General features: G+C 37.0%; 1 protein-coding gene across 8 annotated transcripts in view; it reads right to left on the reverse strand.

The window, feature by feature from the left end:
* Nucleotides 1-2,851: 2,851 nt before the first annotated feature.
* The window catches only part of LOC135105057 (Fanconi anemia group I protein-like), a 46,583-nt gene continuing 33,981 nt past the window's right edge, over nucleotides 2,852-15,453 (reverse strand). For all 8 annotated transcript variants that reach the window (XM_064012986.1, XM_064012990.1, XM_064012992.1 and 5 more), the window contains 3 exons: nucleotides 10,278-10,479; nucleotides 7,500-7,728; nucleotides 2,852-5,776 (listed from right to left, as the gene is read on the reverse strand). In XM_064012986.1, coding sequence (XP_063869056.1) covers nucleotides 3,401-5,776; nucleotides 7,500-7,728; nucleotides 10,278-10,479 — 2,807 coding nt within the window. In that variant the 3' untranslated portion in view covers nucleotides 2,852-3,400. The remainder of the gene's footprint in view (nucleotides 5,777-7,499; nucleotides 7,729-10,277; nucleotides 10,480-15,453) is intronic.

A 15,453-nucleotide genomic window follows, 5' to 3' on the forward strand; every position in this document is an offset into this window, starting at 1 on the left:
AGAGTTACTGTTCTAATCCCTCACACTACTGTCATATTGTTTTAATTTCCTGTCTATCTAAAGTTTTTAATCTATCCTCAAGAGGAAGATTCTTAAACATCTATTCACTTCACAACTCGTCCTGTCACCTGAGCAGGTCATGCAAAAATTTCTAATTTTTTTAGGCAGTCATATTCACATTGGGCAAAATTAAGCTGCATAATATGAACATCAGGCTTTTTTTTTTTTGCCTAATGTTGACAATTTGTAAACATTGTGCAAATTGCTTGCCTAATGTTCACATTAGGCAATTATCCACATTGAGCATATATATATATATATATATATATATATATATATATATATATATATATATATATATATATATATATATATATATATATATATATATATATATATATATCCCCTTCCTTCAAGTCAACCACCACTCATCATATGGAAGCTTTTACATGTTGATAATCAAACAAAAGATGAGATGGAGGGTTGAGGAGAAATAAAGGCATGTGCTGGCTCCATGACTGTAGCTTGAGTTTACCTCTCCTAAATCTAGCTATTTCCTAAAGACAGTAACTAGTGGTTCACTAATAACCTCTTTGCATTCCTTTGGTATTCTAGGATATATTTGGTTTTGTCCTTGTGATGACTTTTTTTTTTTTTTTTCAGCCTATCTGCTTGATTAAGGAAATATCTATCAGCTTCTCACTTTCTTCAGTTCTAAATATCTCTTCACATGTATTTCCTGCATGTTTTCCTGACTGAAAACTGTTAAAAATATTTGTTCAAAATTTCACTCATCTCTTTTCTAGAACTCACTCTCAATCAGATGCCTTTAATGGACGTATTATTTCTTTGTTTTTCAGCCGATTATAATCCCTTGGGGCTTTCTTTAATTTGTAAGTTTTTAGCTTTCTTTGTTAACTTCCTAACCATTCTAACCAATTAATTATGTTGTGGTCTTAATCTTCTTCCCCTGTCTCTTATTTCTTACATATACTTCTTTTCACTCCAATGTAGTCTATTAACATACCAGTCATCCACTTGTAATCTTTCAATTAAATATTTATGCAACTCATCAGCATTTATTTTCCCTGATCTACTCATCTTGGGCCCCTCCATAATTCCCACTCCATCCTCCACCTGCCTTGACCACACCTCACCATGATCTGTCCCCCTGACCCCTATCCTCTGATCTCAACCCTCCTCTCCTCTCAACCCCATGTCCATATATTCCCTTCTTGCTTGGCCTCTACTAACATCTTTTTCACACATATACTCTTTAAACTTTTCACTTCTGTTAGCAATTCACTCACACACACTTTCTCTACAAATTCTTTGCTCTTCAACCTTTTGATACAACCATACTATCTCACTGTTTTCCTTTTTCACCCATTTCACCATTCCACACTTACACAGGTACTCATATGTTATCTCTTACATACACTTTCATTCCTCTCAACCTTCCACCTTGTCACTCCACAAACCTGTCTCAGATATCTTACTTCCACAGCATGCACTCTCAGTTGTTGTGCCATTTCACATCCAGGCCTCTGATGCATGCATCATTGTTGGCTGGAGAATATTATTCCTTAAATCTTGCAAGTGATCCTATCCAACCTTTCATAACCCTCTCTCATATCTCTCCATCCATCTCACCATGTTTACCAAGCACCATTCCCAAATATTTAAACTCACCTTCATTCTCTTTCCTTCCATAACCACCTCACACCTTCCTATAGCCAGCACATTCATCCTATAAGGATTCCAAAGTTCACTCACCTCCACTTCTTTATTCTTAAACACCATCATCTCACCTTTCCAGTACTTTTAATTTTCATTTCATACTCACCTTATGATACTGATCTACTACTTTCTGAAGTTCATTTCCAATCACTGCTAATAAAAGAATGTCATTTACAAACAAATACATGCACCCCATCCTACTTCATTCTGTACATAAGTCTTGCACCAACATTTCCTATTTAAGCTTTTATCTCCCTCACACAGTCATCCGTGAAAATAAACTACCACAGAGACATCACACATCCTTGCCTCACTCCTATTCCTAAAATGAAAATCTCCAAGCTGTCCCTTCATCCTCACACGTGCACTTGCATCCTTATAAAAAGCTGTAATTCCTTCTAACAACTCTCCTACACCATAAATTTTAAGAACATCCTAAAGGGCTCCTCTGTCCAGCCAGTCATATACATACTTTCTCTAGGAATATAATGCTATGTAAAACTTTTCATCATGCATGTCTGATTTGGACATTTTTTTTCTTTCCTAAAAAGTCCCTGTTCCTTACCCTCCTCCACCTCCAACTCACTCACTTCCATTAATCTCTCACTGAATATTCTTCCATAGACTTTTCCTGTCACACTAAACAAATTTATTCTCTTGTAATTATGACACTGTAATCACTCTTCTATCCCTCCCACAAGGGGCCACTGGCAGCAGGCAGGGCTACAGCAGTGCTCATCCCAGATCATCTGTTGAAGAGCTGTCTAATAAAATTAATTTTCAAGAATAGTATCCTAATAAATAAATAAATGAATAAATAAATAAACAAAAATAAAAAATCTGAAAACAATTTAAAAGAATAAAAACAAACTGCTGGTGTTAACAATGCCTAACTTCCCCCTTCACTTAAACCCTGTAGTGTGGAACAACAAGAAACACTGAAGATAGGAGTGGGCTGGTTCATGGCAATCCTGTTGCCAGCCTTCTTACAACAGCTTATGGCTCTCTGCACAGTGCTAACACACCCCATAAACTTCAATGATTGCAATATTGCCAATGCACAAAGGCTTCCTACTTAAAGTAAGTCACAAGGCACAAAAGAAACATACTCTCCAAATTCCAATCAACTCTCATTTAAAAGATATAATACACATATACAGTTTATAGAGCCATACAAACAAGGAAAGTGGCTCAGGATTCATTGCTTAAGGTAAAAATAAGTTTATCCAGATTGGGATTCAAATTTCCAGAGTTCTACCTTTGTATAATGCTGTTGAAGTTTAGTTACTTAGCACTGATTGCAATCAAAGGATAAATTGACACACCAGCAACCCCATGCCAAATGAAGATGCACCTTAAACACCATGAAACCAGAATGCACACAATCCTTGATGAATAACACAAAACAAAAATACACTAAAATCTCCAAAAGTCAGCATTTTATAAGTTGATATTCTACAAAGTTGGGGGGATGGGGGAATCCAAGTAACTTAAGAACTTGAAGAGGAAATATCTACCACATTGTTTTCTATATGCAAGACCAAAATAATGTTTATCTGTACTAGTATTTGTCACATACACCTTGAACAAATCCTTTATATATGAATTTCTATTTCAAAGACCAAAAAGAACAAATTTCCTCAATTAGGTAGGCTAAATTTTATTTCCTCTTAAGAGACATCTTGCTCTTTTTAGTTTGTGAGACTTGATGTTGAGACTGGGCAATGCCCTTGTGTTCTTGAGACATGGTTTTCCTCTTTTGGGCCAGATTTGAACTACTACTCTTGAAATTATGCTTTTTGGAAGAGGAAGAGACATCTGGAGAAGATGGTGGTGAGTTCACTGACCTGTCCTCATCTCCACTGTCCCTGTCTGATGTGGGACTATTTGTGACTCCATTTCCATTTTTTCTTCCAGCTGCCTCTTCCTCTCCATTTTCCCCCTCCCCATTTTCACCCTCGATGTCCTCTACAAGTGCAGACACCATGATTCGGAAGTCCCTGTTGGTGCTCACCTTCATCCCATGCATCAGGTTGATTCTTGACTTGCGGGAAAGTGTGATGAGGTGGTTTTCATATCGCTCTACTGCAAAAATGAGGGAAGGAATAAGCTTAGACTCTTTAATGGCACGGGTAATGAGAACTGTCCCCTTTTTGGTGCCCTTCCCCATGTCTGAAACTTGTCGCTGAATGGTATCAATATAGGTGATCATGGGATACACTGGTCCACTCACTAAATCTCCAGACATTTTCACCAACTTCTCAAACTTCTCTGAAAGCTGTGTATGGCTGCGCAAGCGGTACAAGTCAAGGTAATACTTGACATAAGATGAAAGTGCATTGTAGAGCTTGGTGACTGTGGTGAGTGTATGGTCAACTAGTGAACCAAGTGGTAGGGCAGACTGGATGATCTCATGTATACCAGAAATTACTGCACTGCATTTAGTGATTATACACTGTTCTACTTTTTCCAAGTCATAGTCTCCTCCTGCACTGAGACTAGCCCTCATCTTGCAGACAACCAACTCCACTAAAGCCAGAGCTGTATCTAGGTGAATCAGAGTAACACCTAAAACAGTTGGGGCTGAATCCTCAGTCACCACAGAATATTTATCATGGCTCTTCACTTCAGTGTCCTCCTTGTGGTCACCCAATTTAGAATGCAGTTCTTGTGCTAATTCCCATGTCATAGAATGGTTGGCTTTCACCTGATCTGATAGTTGGAACAATAGTTTCAGGAGAGCCTCCGTCAGAGCTGGATTATCAAAGTTTTGATCTTTAGAAAGCTGCAACACCCACTCCTGTACTTCTCGGAGCAGTGGGCTATTATAATCCATAGATTGAGAAACAGTGTTGATCATTTGAACAAGGATGGTGGCATCCTTCAACAAGGAATCACGCTCTTTGTGATGCAGGATCCTCAGCAGCATCTTCCGACAACGTTTAGCTATCTTGTGCAGCAGCACACTGAGAGAAGATACCTCAGTTTTTCCCAGCACATCTTTAAGCACTGCCTCAAGCTTATGTTTGAAGTGCTTACAAAAAATAGACATGATGGTGGCCACAATGTTGAGGCTCTGCCTCAATCTGGTCACCTCCCGTACATCTGAGGCATCTGGTCCTCCAACACAGCCAATACATTCTTCTAACAAGATCTTGGCAGTGGTTTTCAAGGGAGGTAAAAGTTTTTCTCTCTCCAATCGAGTCAATCCCTTGAAAGAAGACAAATTGATTTCTACAACATTTAAAAGGTACATTTGGAATCCATGGTTGTTGCCCAGTACTGTGCGAATGCTGTCATTAGCTCCCTCCCCATCTTGTCCCTCTTCTTCAGCCAATGTGGTGGCTAGTATATCTGCTGTCACACGCAAGCTCAAGTTACTCTTAAAAGGTGTTGTTGGCTTGCTTGGTAGACGTCCCCGTCCTCTAGTTTTTGATCCTTCTCCTTTCTTGCCAGGTCTCTGATTTTTTTCTGTTATAAGATCAACTATTTTTTGCTGTGATCTGAAGAGAGAAAGAACTGTGGGCACTGTCTCCTGTGACTGTTTCTTTGTCAAGAAGATGTATTCCAACAAGCTGTCAAACACAGTAGCCATTACCTGGGCATTCAGTAGGTTTTTCTTACCTGCAGCAGAGCCAGAAGAAAAATCCCCATTAGTATTGATGCCCATATCTCCCAGGTCACACCCAGAAAGCTTCTCTATTAGCTTGTCAAAGAGTGAACAAGTTTCATTTAGGACTGAAACTACATTGTCCTCATCATTCTCCCCATCAGCAGCAGCAACTAGATCCCTGTGCTTGTGGTAATAGGCCTGGCAGGCAGCAAGGGCAGACAACAAGTCACCTAGAGGTTCCACCAGGATCACACTCTCCCCCTGAACTTGGACAACTCTCTTCAGTTGAACAGGATTGAGGGCATCTGGCCGCAAGTCCATGAAAGTTCGGCTGTGTTGTAGCAGCAGCTCCATGACGCTTACAACTAAGTGAGGGTTGGCAGCACACACTTCATACAGTCCTTGGTAGAGGGTGCACTTTACCTAATAAGAGAAGGGATCTTGAATAAGCATATGTGAGTGCAGAAGTGATTTAATTATCTTAAGATTATTAAGATGTATGGTAATATGGTCTAGTTCTTTTTGCTTATGAAACAAGGCATCAAATAAAGAATATTAAACATAGCATAAAAATTGATAAAATTTAAGTGATAAAATTAATTCCAAATTGTATCATAGGCAGCAAAAAATTTTCCTAGTTGCTTGCACTTAATTCAGTTGCCTTTTGTAGCATACGTGGATTAAAAAACACATACTATGTCCCTTAATGTCTCTAGAATTCTGGGAATGACAGACAAGACTTGAACATAAAATAAATCATACGAAATATAAATTATATCTAACTGTAACTGCAAAATTACTGTAAACCCTCAGTATATCATATCCATTGGGAGGAATCCTAATATGATGTATCTGATAATCTTGATTATTTGATGGTTCAAAGGACTTGGCCCTTTACACCACACCATAATTCACTAAAACATAGTATAATATAGTATAACACAGTATAATATAACACTGCTGAATAATGAATAATGTTTCGTAATGTACATACACACAAGGTCTTGAAGGGCTGCCTTCCTTGAAGGAAGAAAGATACAGAACTGTTAGATGAGCTGAGCAATGCATGGGATGAACACTGCATTGATGCTCACCTGGCCCACTTCTTAGTTGGCTTTTAGTTTAAACAAAAGATATCTAAATGCAGAGGAAGGTGAATGGGACGGAGGAGAGCAGCAGAGGTGCGAGGAAAGGAGTGCAGTACGGAAAGGGCAACTTGTTGTTCTTGTTATTGATTACTTTTTCTTTTTTACCTGGGACATCATCTTATGCTGCTGCATAAGATGTACACATAACTAGATCCCTCTCTTATAACTGGATCCTATCCAGTTTATGAGAAGTTTCTGCTGATGTCTGTAAGTATGATGCAGCTAATGATCTGATATATATATATATATATATATATATATATATATATATATATATATATATATATATATATATATATATATATATATATATATATATATATATATATATATGTCTGATATAGTGAGGGTTTACTATAAGTAATTTAACCTCTAAGAAGAGATGGAGGAGTTATAGTTTTGTGAGGAACATGATAAACATAGCTGGATGCAATAATGAAAAAAATTTATCATGATAACTGATAAATTGATAACGAGAACCTTATCAGCGATAACTGATAATTGATAACTGGCAGTAAATTTATCGCCTGATAACCAATAAATCCAAAATTCTGATATTAGCAATAACAATATTGATATTTTAAATTTAAAAAATGGATAAACCCCAATCTTTATTTTTATCTTTATCTTGGAAAACTTAGAAAATCTTGAAAAAAAAAAAAAAAAAAAAAAAAAAAAAATCAAATTCAATGATTATGCTGTCTCTTCACTAAGAACAGTATTGATTTTAATAAAATAACTACATTTGATTTTGAAAGTTAAAAACTTCAACATCCTGATGTTCCAAAAACTAAAATGATCAATTATCGCTAGTTTGGAACCAAAAGTATTGGTGATATTGGCGAATCAATAATGCAGGAAAAATAATTATCCAATAACTGATAACCCAATATCATTACTGCAATAAATTATCGCAATAATGCTCACCTAAGATGATAAATATATAACTATTAAGCATGTAATACGAATTAAAGATTGGAAACTGAGAATGCAATCACCTCCTGTTGTTGAGAAAAGCACCGCCTCAGCACCCCAAGCAGTTCAAGACATAGGGCTTCATTGGTGGAGCTGTTGAACACTGAGTGAACATTAACATTTACACTGGTACTGCTGAGGGAAGAAGAGAAAGACATGGATGCCTGGGAGGATGGCAGTGTTCCCATCACCCGGAAATATTTCAGGAACTGCAAGAAGCCTCTGACAGCAATCTGACGGCTTTCAATCTTCCTGGAGAAGAAAACACTTTTAGTCCAGTGAAAATGAATAAATAAATAAATAAATGAATAATAAAAAATAAAAAAAAGAAATAAAGTAAAAAAATAAAATAGAACAAAATAAATAAATAAATAAATAATAATTTCTTAATTCAAGTTCTAGAATCCATAATACTATAATAATAATAATAATAATAATAATAATAATAATAATAATAATAATAATAATAATAATAATAATAATAATAATAATAATAAATGTTAGCAAATGAAGAAAAGTATGGTGCATTCATGGATTTCAATACAGAAAAAAAAAAAAAAAAAAAAAAAAAAAAAATCCAACATTTAATTTCATTCTGGGCATTTCCCTCAAGTGGAAGACCATGTCAGAGAAGTCTCCATCATTCCCTCATGACAAAGTTAAAGCCATACATTGCATCTCTCTCCCTTCAGTATTCATAAAATTCTTTATTCACTTTTACTGATGGCCTCCCTTTTTGCATTTTCAGTATTCAGTTTCACTCACAACCACTTTTCACAAATCTTGGCCATTCATTATTTCCATGTGTCGTACTTTACCTCACAAGCCATTCCACATCCTATTTCTTTCTGTTTCATCCTAGAAAAAATTCTCATAAAAATCCACTTTGCTTTCTCATCTTGACAGCTGCATGCTCTTGCTATAACCTATGTCCATGATAAAAATTTATGATTCTGTGCTGAATTCCATGTCCATGTTTCTAATGCATATATGAGAATAAGAAGGATAATATATATATATATATATATATATATATATATATATATATATATATATATATATATATATATATATATATATATATATATATATATATATATATATATATATATATATATATATATATATATATAGAAGAGGTGAACAGGGAAAACATCCAGTTTTCTTTCTTCCTTTATTTTTTCCAACATTTCACCTTCAGAGAGAGCATTTTCAGACTAAAATATATAAATAAAATTTAGTAACACTGTAAAAGATATATTTTAAAAGCATGAAAGCAAAGCCCTAACTCTTAAGGAGCACAGCAGTATAATAAAACAAAGACAGAACTGTGAGGTGAAGGTACACAATGGCTTGTTAACTAAAAAATAGAAAACAAACGACAAACAATTTACAGAGCAGTAGTGATATATGTGGATGGACATAATGGATGGAAAAAAGGCAAGTGGAATAAAAAAAGTTTAGCTGAGTGGACTGACCTGGTGTGCTTTCATTGGAAAGAGAGTAAGGACTGACAGAGGGTGGCATTGTGGGAGTTAGACTGATTGCTAACTCAGAAAATGAAGATCTTATAAACTCTGGTCAGAGCTTCATTTTCTGAGTCAGCAATCAATCTCCCACAATGCCACCCTCTGTCAGTTGTCACCCTCTTTTAAATGAAAGCACACTAGGTCAGTCCACTTAGCTAAACCTTTTTTATTCCACTTGTCTTTTTGTCTGATATCTGTGTCCATCCATTATGTCCATCCACATATATCACTACTGTTCTATACATTGTTGTTTTCTATTTTTTTAGTTAACAAGCCATTGTGTACCTTCACCTAATAGTTCTGTCTTTGTTTTGTTATACTAATGTGCTCCTTAAGAATTAGGGCTTTGCTTTTATACTTTTAAAATGTATCTTTCAGTGTTTTACTAAATTTTATTTATATATATTTTAGCCTTGAAGATGCTTTCTGTGAAGGTGAAACGCTGCAAGGAATAAGGGAAGAAAGAAAACTCTGGATGTTCTCCCTGTTCACCTGTACTATAGCTCGGAATTTTATATATATATATATATATATATATATATATATATATATATATATATATATATATATATATATATATATATATATATATATATATATTTTTTTTTCCCTACTTATCTCAGTAGGATATTTTTTATCCCCTTTGTTGCAATTGTTGGTCTCCCTGATATGTTAAAAAGTCCTCTCATTCATAAAAGTCTTCAGTTTCTTTATTATGTCAGCATTTTGCTCATCTCTTTCCTATCTTCTTTTCCATGACCCTCATTCAGTTCCTGCACTTTCACTTCACAAATGAGAGAGAGAGAGAGAGAGAGAGAGAGAGAGAGAGAGAGAGAGAGAGAGAGAGAGAGAGGAGAGAGAGAGAGAGAGAGAGAGAGAGAGAGAGAGAGAGAGAGAGAGAGAGAGAGAGAGAGAGAGAGAGAGAGAGAGAGAGAGAGAGAGAGAGAGAGAGAGAGAGAGAATGTATGTAGGGAAAGTTTTACGATAACAAGGATACAAGATGAAAGTAAAGAAAATGAATAAAGAAGTAAAAATATTGCTTAAGGTGTAAGGTCACTTCCTATTTCTTCTACCACACCTTCCTCAATTATCTACTTTACTTTTCTTCTTGTTTCATCATCCCTCCCTCTACCAGGAAACTGTGGACTGTGAGCAAACATCCTTTCTTGGCAGCTGTTTACTAATTACTTTTCTAAATAATTTCAACTTTCCAAAAATTATGATCTGCATGACTGAGATTGGGTTAGATTACAACTCAGTACCCTTACCAACCTTGAGAAGAGCATCTTCCTCAATATGATCATTAGGGAATCCTTGAGGGCGATGTTCATCTTGAGCAGTGGATTGAGAGCCAACAGCAAGTGGGTAGCAGCACCCAGGGGAAGATGCTCAAGGTATTCGAGGGTTTCACGAAGCACATCGTGATGATTCAGAACAGTCAAGGGCACAGCTCGGACCAATTTCTCCAGGATCACTGATACAATGACACACAATCAGTTCAATTAGAGCCAAATATGGAGAAAAATTGGGATTTTTGTGATTATGAGGTAACAACTGTGTGTTTCAGAGGTAGTTACAATATTTTTTTTGGGTATATCTAAGTAGCAAAGTACTGGTTTAGGTTTACCTTCTGGTAGAGATAATTTTAGCTCTTCTGCTAATTTTCTCGAGATGGTTTATTGATAAAAAGTGTGTAATTAAGGTTCTTTATTCTTGATTTGTAAGGATAACTGGTAAATTCTTGGATGACAACTGGCAGCTGAGGCTGTTGTGACATTGTTATGATGTCATTCCATAAGTTATTTCCCTGTCTCATAAAAGCCTTTGAACACAGTTACTGGTCCATTGGAAAATCTATAAGTCTGTGGGATTCATAATCATTAACCATGCTGCCAATGACAAGGACACGGATAATCAATTTCTTGATAGTGTTAATTCATTTGCGTAATTTGTATACTTGTCATGTTTATGGTTCCTTTCATCATCTATAAATCTATATCTATCTGTCTACACAAAAATTAAATATGTGCTAATGACTGGTTTTCATGAAGAGAACTATATATATACTTATCTATATTTTTTTATATACAACAGACAAGAGCAGAGCCAAATGACTGACACCACTTAACACTCACAACAGCCTCTTGAAACCTACCCGATTAGCAACAAAGAATTTACCAAAGTTACCTTTACAAGTCATGAATAAAGTACCTTAATTACACATTTTTTTAGTGTCATGTTGATAAAATTTGTGGAAAATCTGAATCTATCTTTACCAAAAAATGAGCTTAATCTAACACTGTATCATTTAGTTATGCCTAAAAACAGTAACATTGCCTCTGAAATGCATAGTAAACATGTGATACCATGATACCTAAATTATTCTATTCTCTCCATGCAACAGTCACTTCTCTTAAATGACATTGGCTAACACCAAACAACTGGATGGAAGATTACCTGAAAGACAGAGATGTAAAAGCAATAACATAAGATGTAAAACAGGATTTGAGGAGAGTAACAAGTGGCATACCATAGATAATTTCTATCTCCATACAGGGTAAAGTAATTATAAGAACATAAGAAATAAGGGAAGCTGCAAGAAGTGAGCAGGCTTACACATGGCAGTCCCTGTATGAAATATACCTACCTATTTCCATCTATTATCCCCATCCATAAACTTGTCTAATCTTCTCTTAAAGCTCTCTAGTGTCCTATCACTAACAACATGATTACTGAGTCCGTTCCACTCATCTACCACTCTATTTGAGAACCAATTTTTTCCTATCTGCTTCCTAAGCCTAAATTTTTCAAGCTTGAACCCGTTATTTCTTGTTCTACCCTGGTTGCTGATCCTAAGAATTTTGCTTACATCCCCCTTGTTATAACCCTTATACCACTTAAAGACTTCTATCAGGTCCCCTCTTAACCTACGTCTCTCTAAAGAATGTAAATTTAACAGCTTCAACCTCGCCTCGTAAGGAACACTCCTCATCCCGTGTATCCTTTTAGTCATTCAATTATGGCAAGTGTAAGTTAGGGAATCAAATTTTATGGTTTATACACTACTTTACTTATAACTATTATGTCCAGCCATTGTGAAGTTGTGCTTAAAATAAAACATGTCTTCTCAAACATAAAATACTTCTGAATATGTTGTTTTCAGATTTTGCATGAAAAGTTATACAAAAGAGATTATTAAGGATTTCTGTGAGTATCTTGTGTGTTGCCTTGCATCTTCCAGTATTGTGCAGGAAGTAAAGTAGGGAGGTGGGTGTTTCCCTCTCTCCCTCCTTGGCATCATCCATTCCCCCTTTTTTTTTTGTAAATTTTTATCTCCCCCAAGACACCCCCCCCCCCACACACACACACAGCCTCGTGGCTCAGGGGTAGAGGGGCCGAGTCTGTGCTGGCTGCTGTGGCTGACACAAGTTCGAACCCCACAGGGATTTTTCTGCCGACAAGTGGGGTGTGTGGTGTGTGAGATCACAGTCTTACCCAATGATTAGTAATAATGAGCTCTGGGGTAGCACTGAGATGCTAATGGCTGGTGGTTGTGGGTTCACTCATGATCAGGCCTTGGTGAATTACACGTACATGAACATGCACACACACATGTGAGATCACATGAAAAAAAAAAGTCTTGATTGAGGTAATGCTTTTTAGATCTAAATACTATCTCTCTCTCTGGGGAGTCTATTGAGGTCATAAGACACAATGCATATCATCTGATGCTTTTTAATAAATTAGTCACTGGAAGTATAATTTTCTAAGTGTAATTGTAATGACTGTGCACTCACTACAAAAAGATAGAATGAATGATGGGAGGGAGGGAGGTGACTGGAGGCTGCTAAAATGCTAAATTGGAATGAATTGTGCTCATTGTCATGTACACTCATGTGTGTATATATATATATATATATATATATATATATATATATATATATATATATATATATATATATATATATATATATATATATATTATATATATACGAGGTGTGTCATTAAAGTTCCAGGACTGGTGCCACACAAGTTTTATTTCACATCCAGGCTACAAACTATAGGTTATCTCCTTCGAAGTAATCCCCCTGGCACCGCATGCACTTGTCCATCCTTCTCTGCCAGGCTTGCATGCACTGCTGGAAGGATTCTTGCGGGATGCTCCTCAGCTCCGTCGTCACGGCCTTTTTGATGTCGTCCGCATCATCAAAACGGGTCCCCTTCATGACCTCCTTGAGCTTGGGGAAGAGGAAGAAGTCGCACGGAGCGAGGTCAGGTGAGTAGGGCGGTTGCTCCAGCACGGCGATGTTCTTCTTGGCCAAGAACTCTCTGATGCTCAGGGCATTGTGAGCAGGCGCATTGTCGTGGTGAAGCAGCCACGAGTTGCCCTGCCACAACTCCCGCCTCTTCTCGCGCACTGCACGAAGCAGACGCCGCAGTACTTCTTTGTACACATGTTGGTTGACTGTCTGGCCCTGTGGCAAGAACTCGCAGTGGACGATGCCCCTCACATCGAAGAAAGCGATCAACATGACCTTGAAGCTGGACCTGGACTGCCTTGCTTTCTTCGGCCGTGGCGACGCCGGACTCTTCCATTGAAGGCTCTGGCGTTTGGTCTCCGGGTCGTACTCAAATACCCAGGACTCATCGCCGGTGATGACTCTCCTGAGCAAGTCTGGTTCAGTTTCCAGACGCTCGAGGATGTCCTGACACACCTGCATGCGTCGTCCCTTCTGGTCATCGTTCAGGAGTCTCGGCACCATCTTCGCACAGACTTTCCGCATGCCCAGATCTTCAGTGATAATCTTCCACACGCTGTTGTGGTTCATGCCAAGCTCATCTGCGATCTTTCGAACAGTCAAACCGACGATCGTCACGCACCATCTGCTTGACACGCTCAACATTGGCCTCATTCCTGCTCGTTGAGGGTCTTCCACTCCTGGGGTCATCTTCCACGTCCTCCCGGCCCTCTTTGAACCTCTTGCACCACTCAAAAACACGTGAGCGTGACATTGTCTCATCCCCGGTACACTTTTTGCAGCATACCCAGTGCTTCTGACGGCGTTTTCCCCAACTGCACCAAAAACTTCAAGTTTGTTCGCTGTTCAGCGCTCATTGTTAAACGACCTGCAACAGAGGACATGATTTTAAAAGCACGTAAGAAAAAGATTAGTGACTGTAGAGGGTTGGGAGCGCAGTTGTATACTCCAGAAGGATTACTTTGAAGGGGAAATATGGTGGTTTGTGGCTTGGGTTTGAAATTCATCTTTTAGGACACCAGTCCTGGAACTTTAATGACACACCTCGTATATATATATATATATATATATATATATATATATATATATATATATATATATATATATATATATATATATATATATATATATATATATATATATATATATATATATATTGGAACCTTGGTCACCAAACGTCTCCCTTTTTCGAACAACCCAGTTTTTTAACAAAAATTTTAACTCATAATTGCTTCGTTTGCCGTACCATAATTTGGTTTTCAAACAAAGTTACTTGATTTTTATATATTTGGAAGAGAGAGACAGATAGTAAGACAGTAATTCAATCTTTGAAATAAATTAAATATGACCCCACTGAAGAACCTTGATGTAAACAAATAAGGTTTGGCACTCAGGAGTAATCCTGAACCTTCTGTGGCACTCTCTATGACCTATAATGCCATCACTACTGCACAACTGCATTTTTCCAGTAGCTTTTCCTAGCAGCAAGATGTCTAAGTGTTATGATCACATTCATTTTGGTGGTGAATGGGTTGCTCCTCTCTGTGTCACTCTATAACGCTTCCCTCACTTGATCAGTGACAAAGAAAATGCCTGCATGGTCTAAACAATACCTTTTGATGAGTTCTGTGTTATTAAGTTCATTCAATACATCCTTTCTGGATAGAAAATTATTAAACTGGAGATGTTGTGTTATCTTAACAATGGGAGCGTCGGTCATTACTCACTAAGACATGGTGGACGAGTGTCTGAGAACGGATTAATCTATTTTACATTGATTCTTACAGGGAAAATAATTTTATTTTTTTTTTATTTCAGATTCTAAACGGCATTCAGGAACGAATTAAGTTAAAAAAACCAAGGTACCACTGTATGTATGTATGGATGGATGGATGGATGTGTGTGTGTGTGTGTGTGTGTGTGTGTGTGTGTGTGTGTGTGTGTGTGTGTGTGTGTGTGTGTGTGTGTGTGTGTGTGTGTATATATATATATATATATATATATATATATATATATATATATATATATATATATATATATATATATATATATATATATAAGTCACTGGCCAAGGGAATCAAGAGAGAGAGAGAGAGAGAGAGAGAGAGAGAGAGAGAGAGAGAGAGAGAGAGAGAGAGAGAGAGAGAGAGAGAGAGAGAGAGAGAGAGAGAGAGAGAGAGAGAGAGAGA

Source organism: Scylla paramamosain, chromosome 11 (assembly GCF_035594125.1).
Source record: "Scylla paramamosain isolate STU-SP2022 chromosome 11, ASM3559412v1, whole genome shotgun sequence".
Taxonomy (NCBI): Eukaryota; Metazoa; Arthropoda; class Malacostraca; order Decapoda; family Portunidae; genus Scylla; species Scylla paramamosain.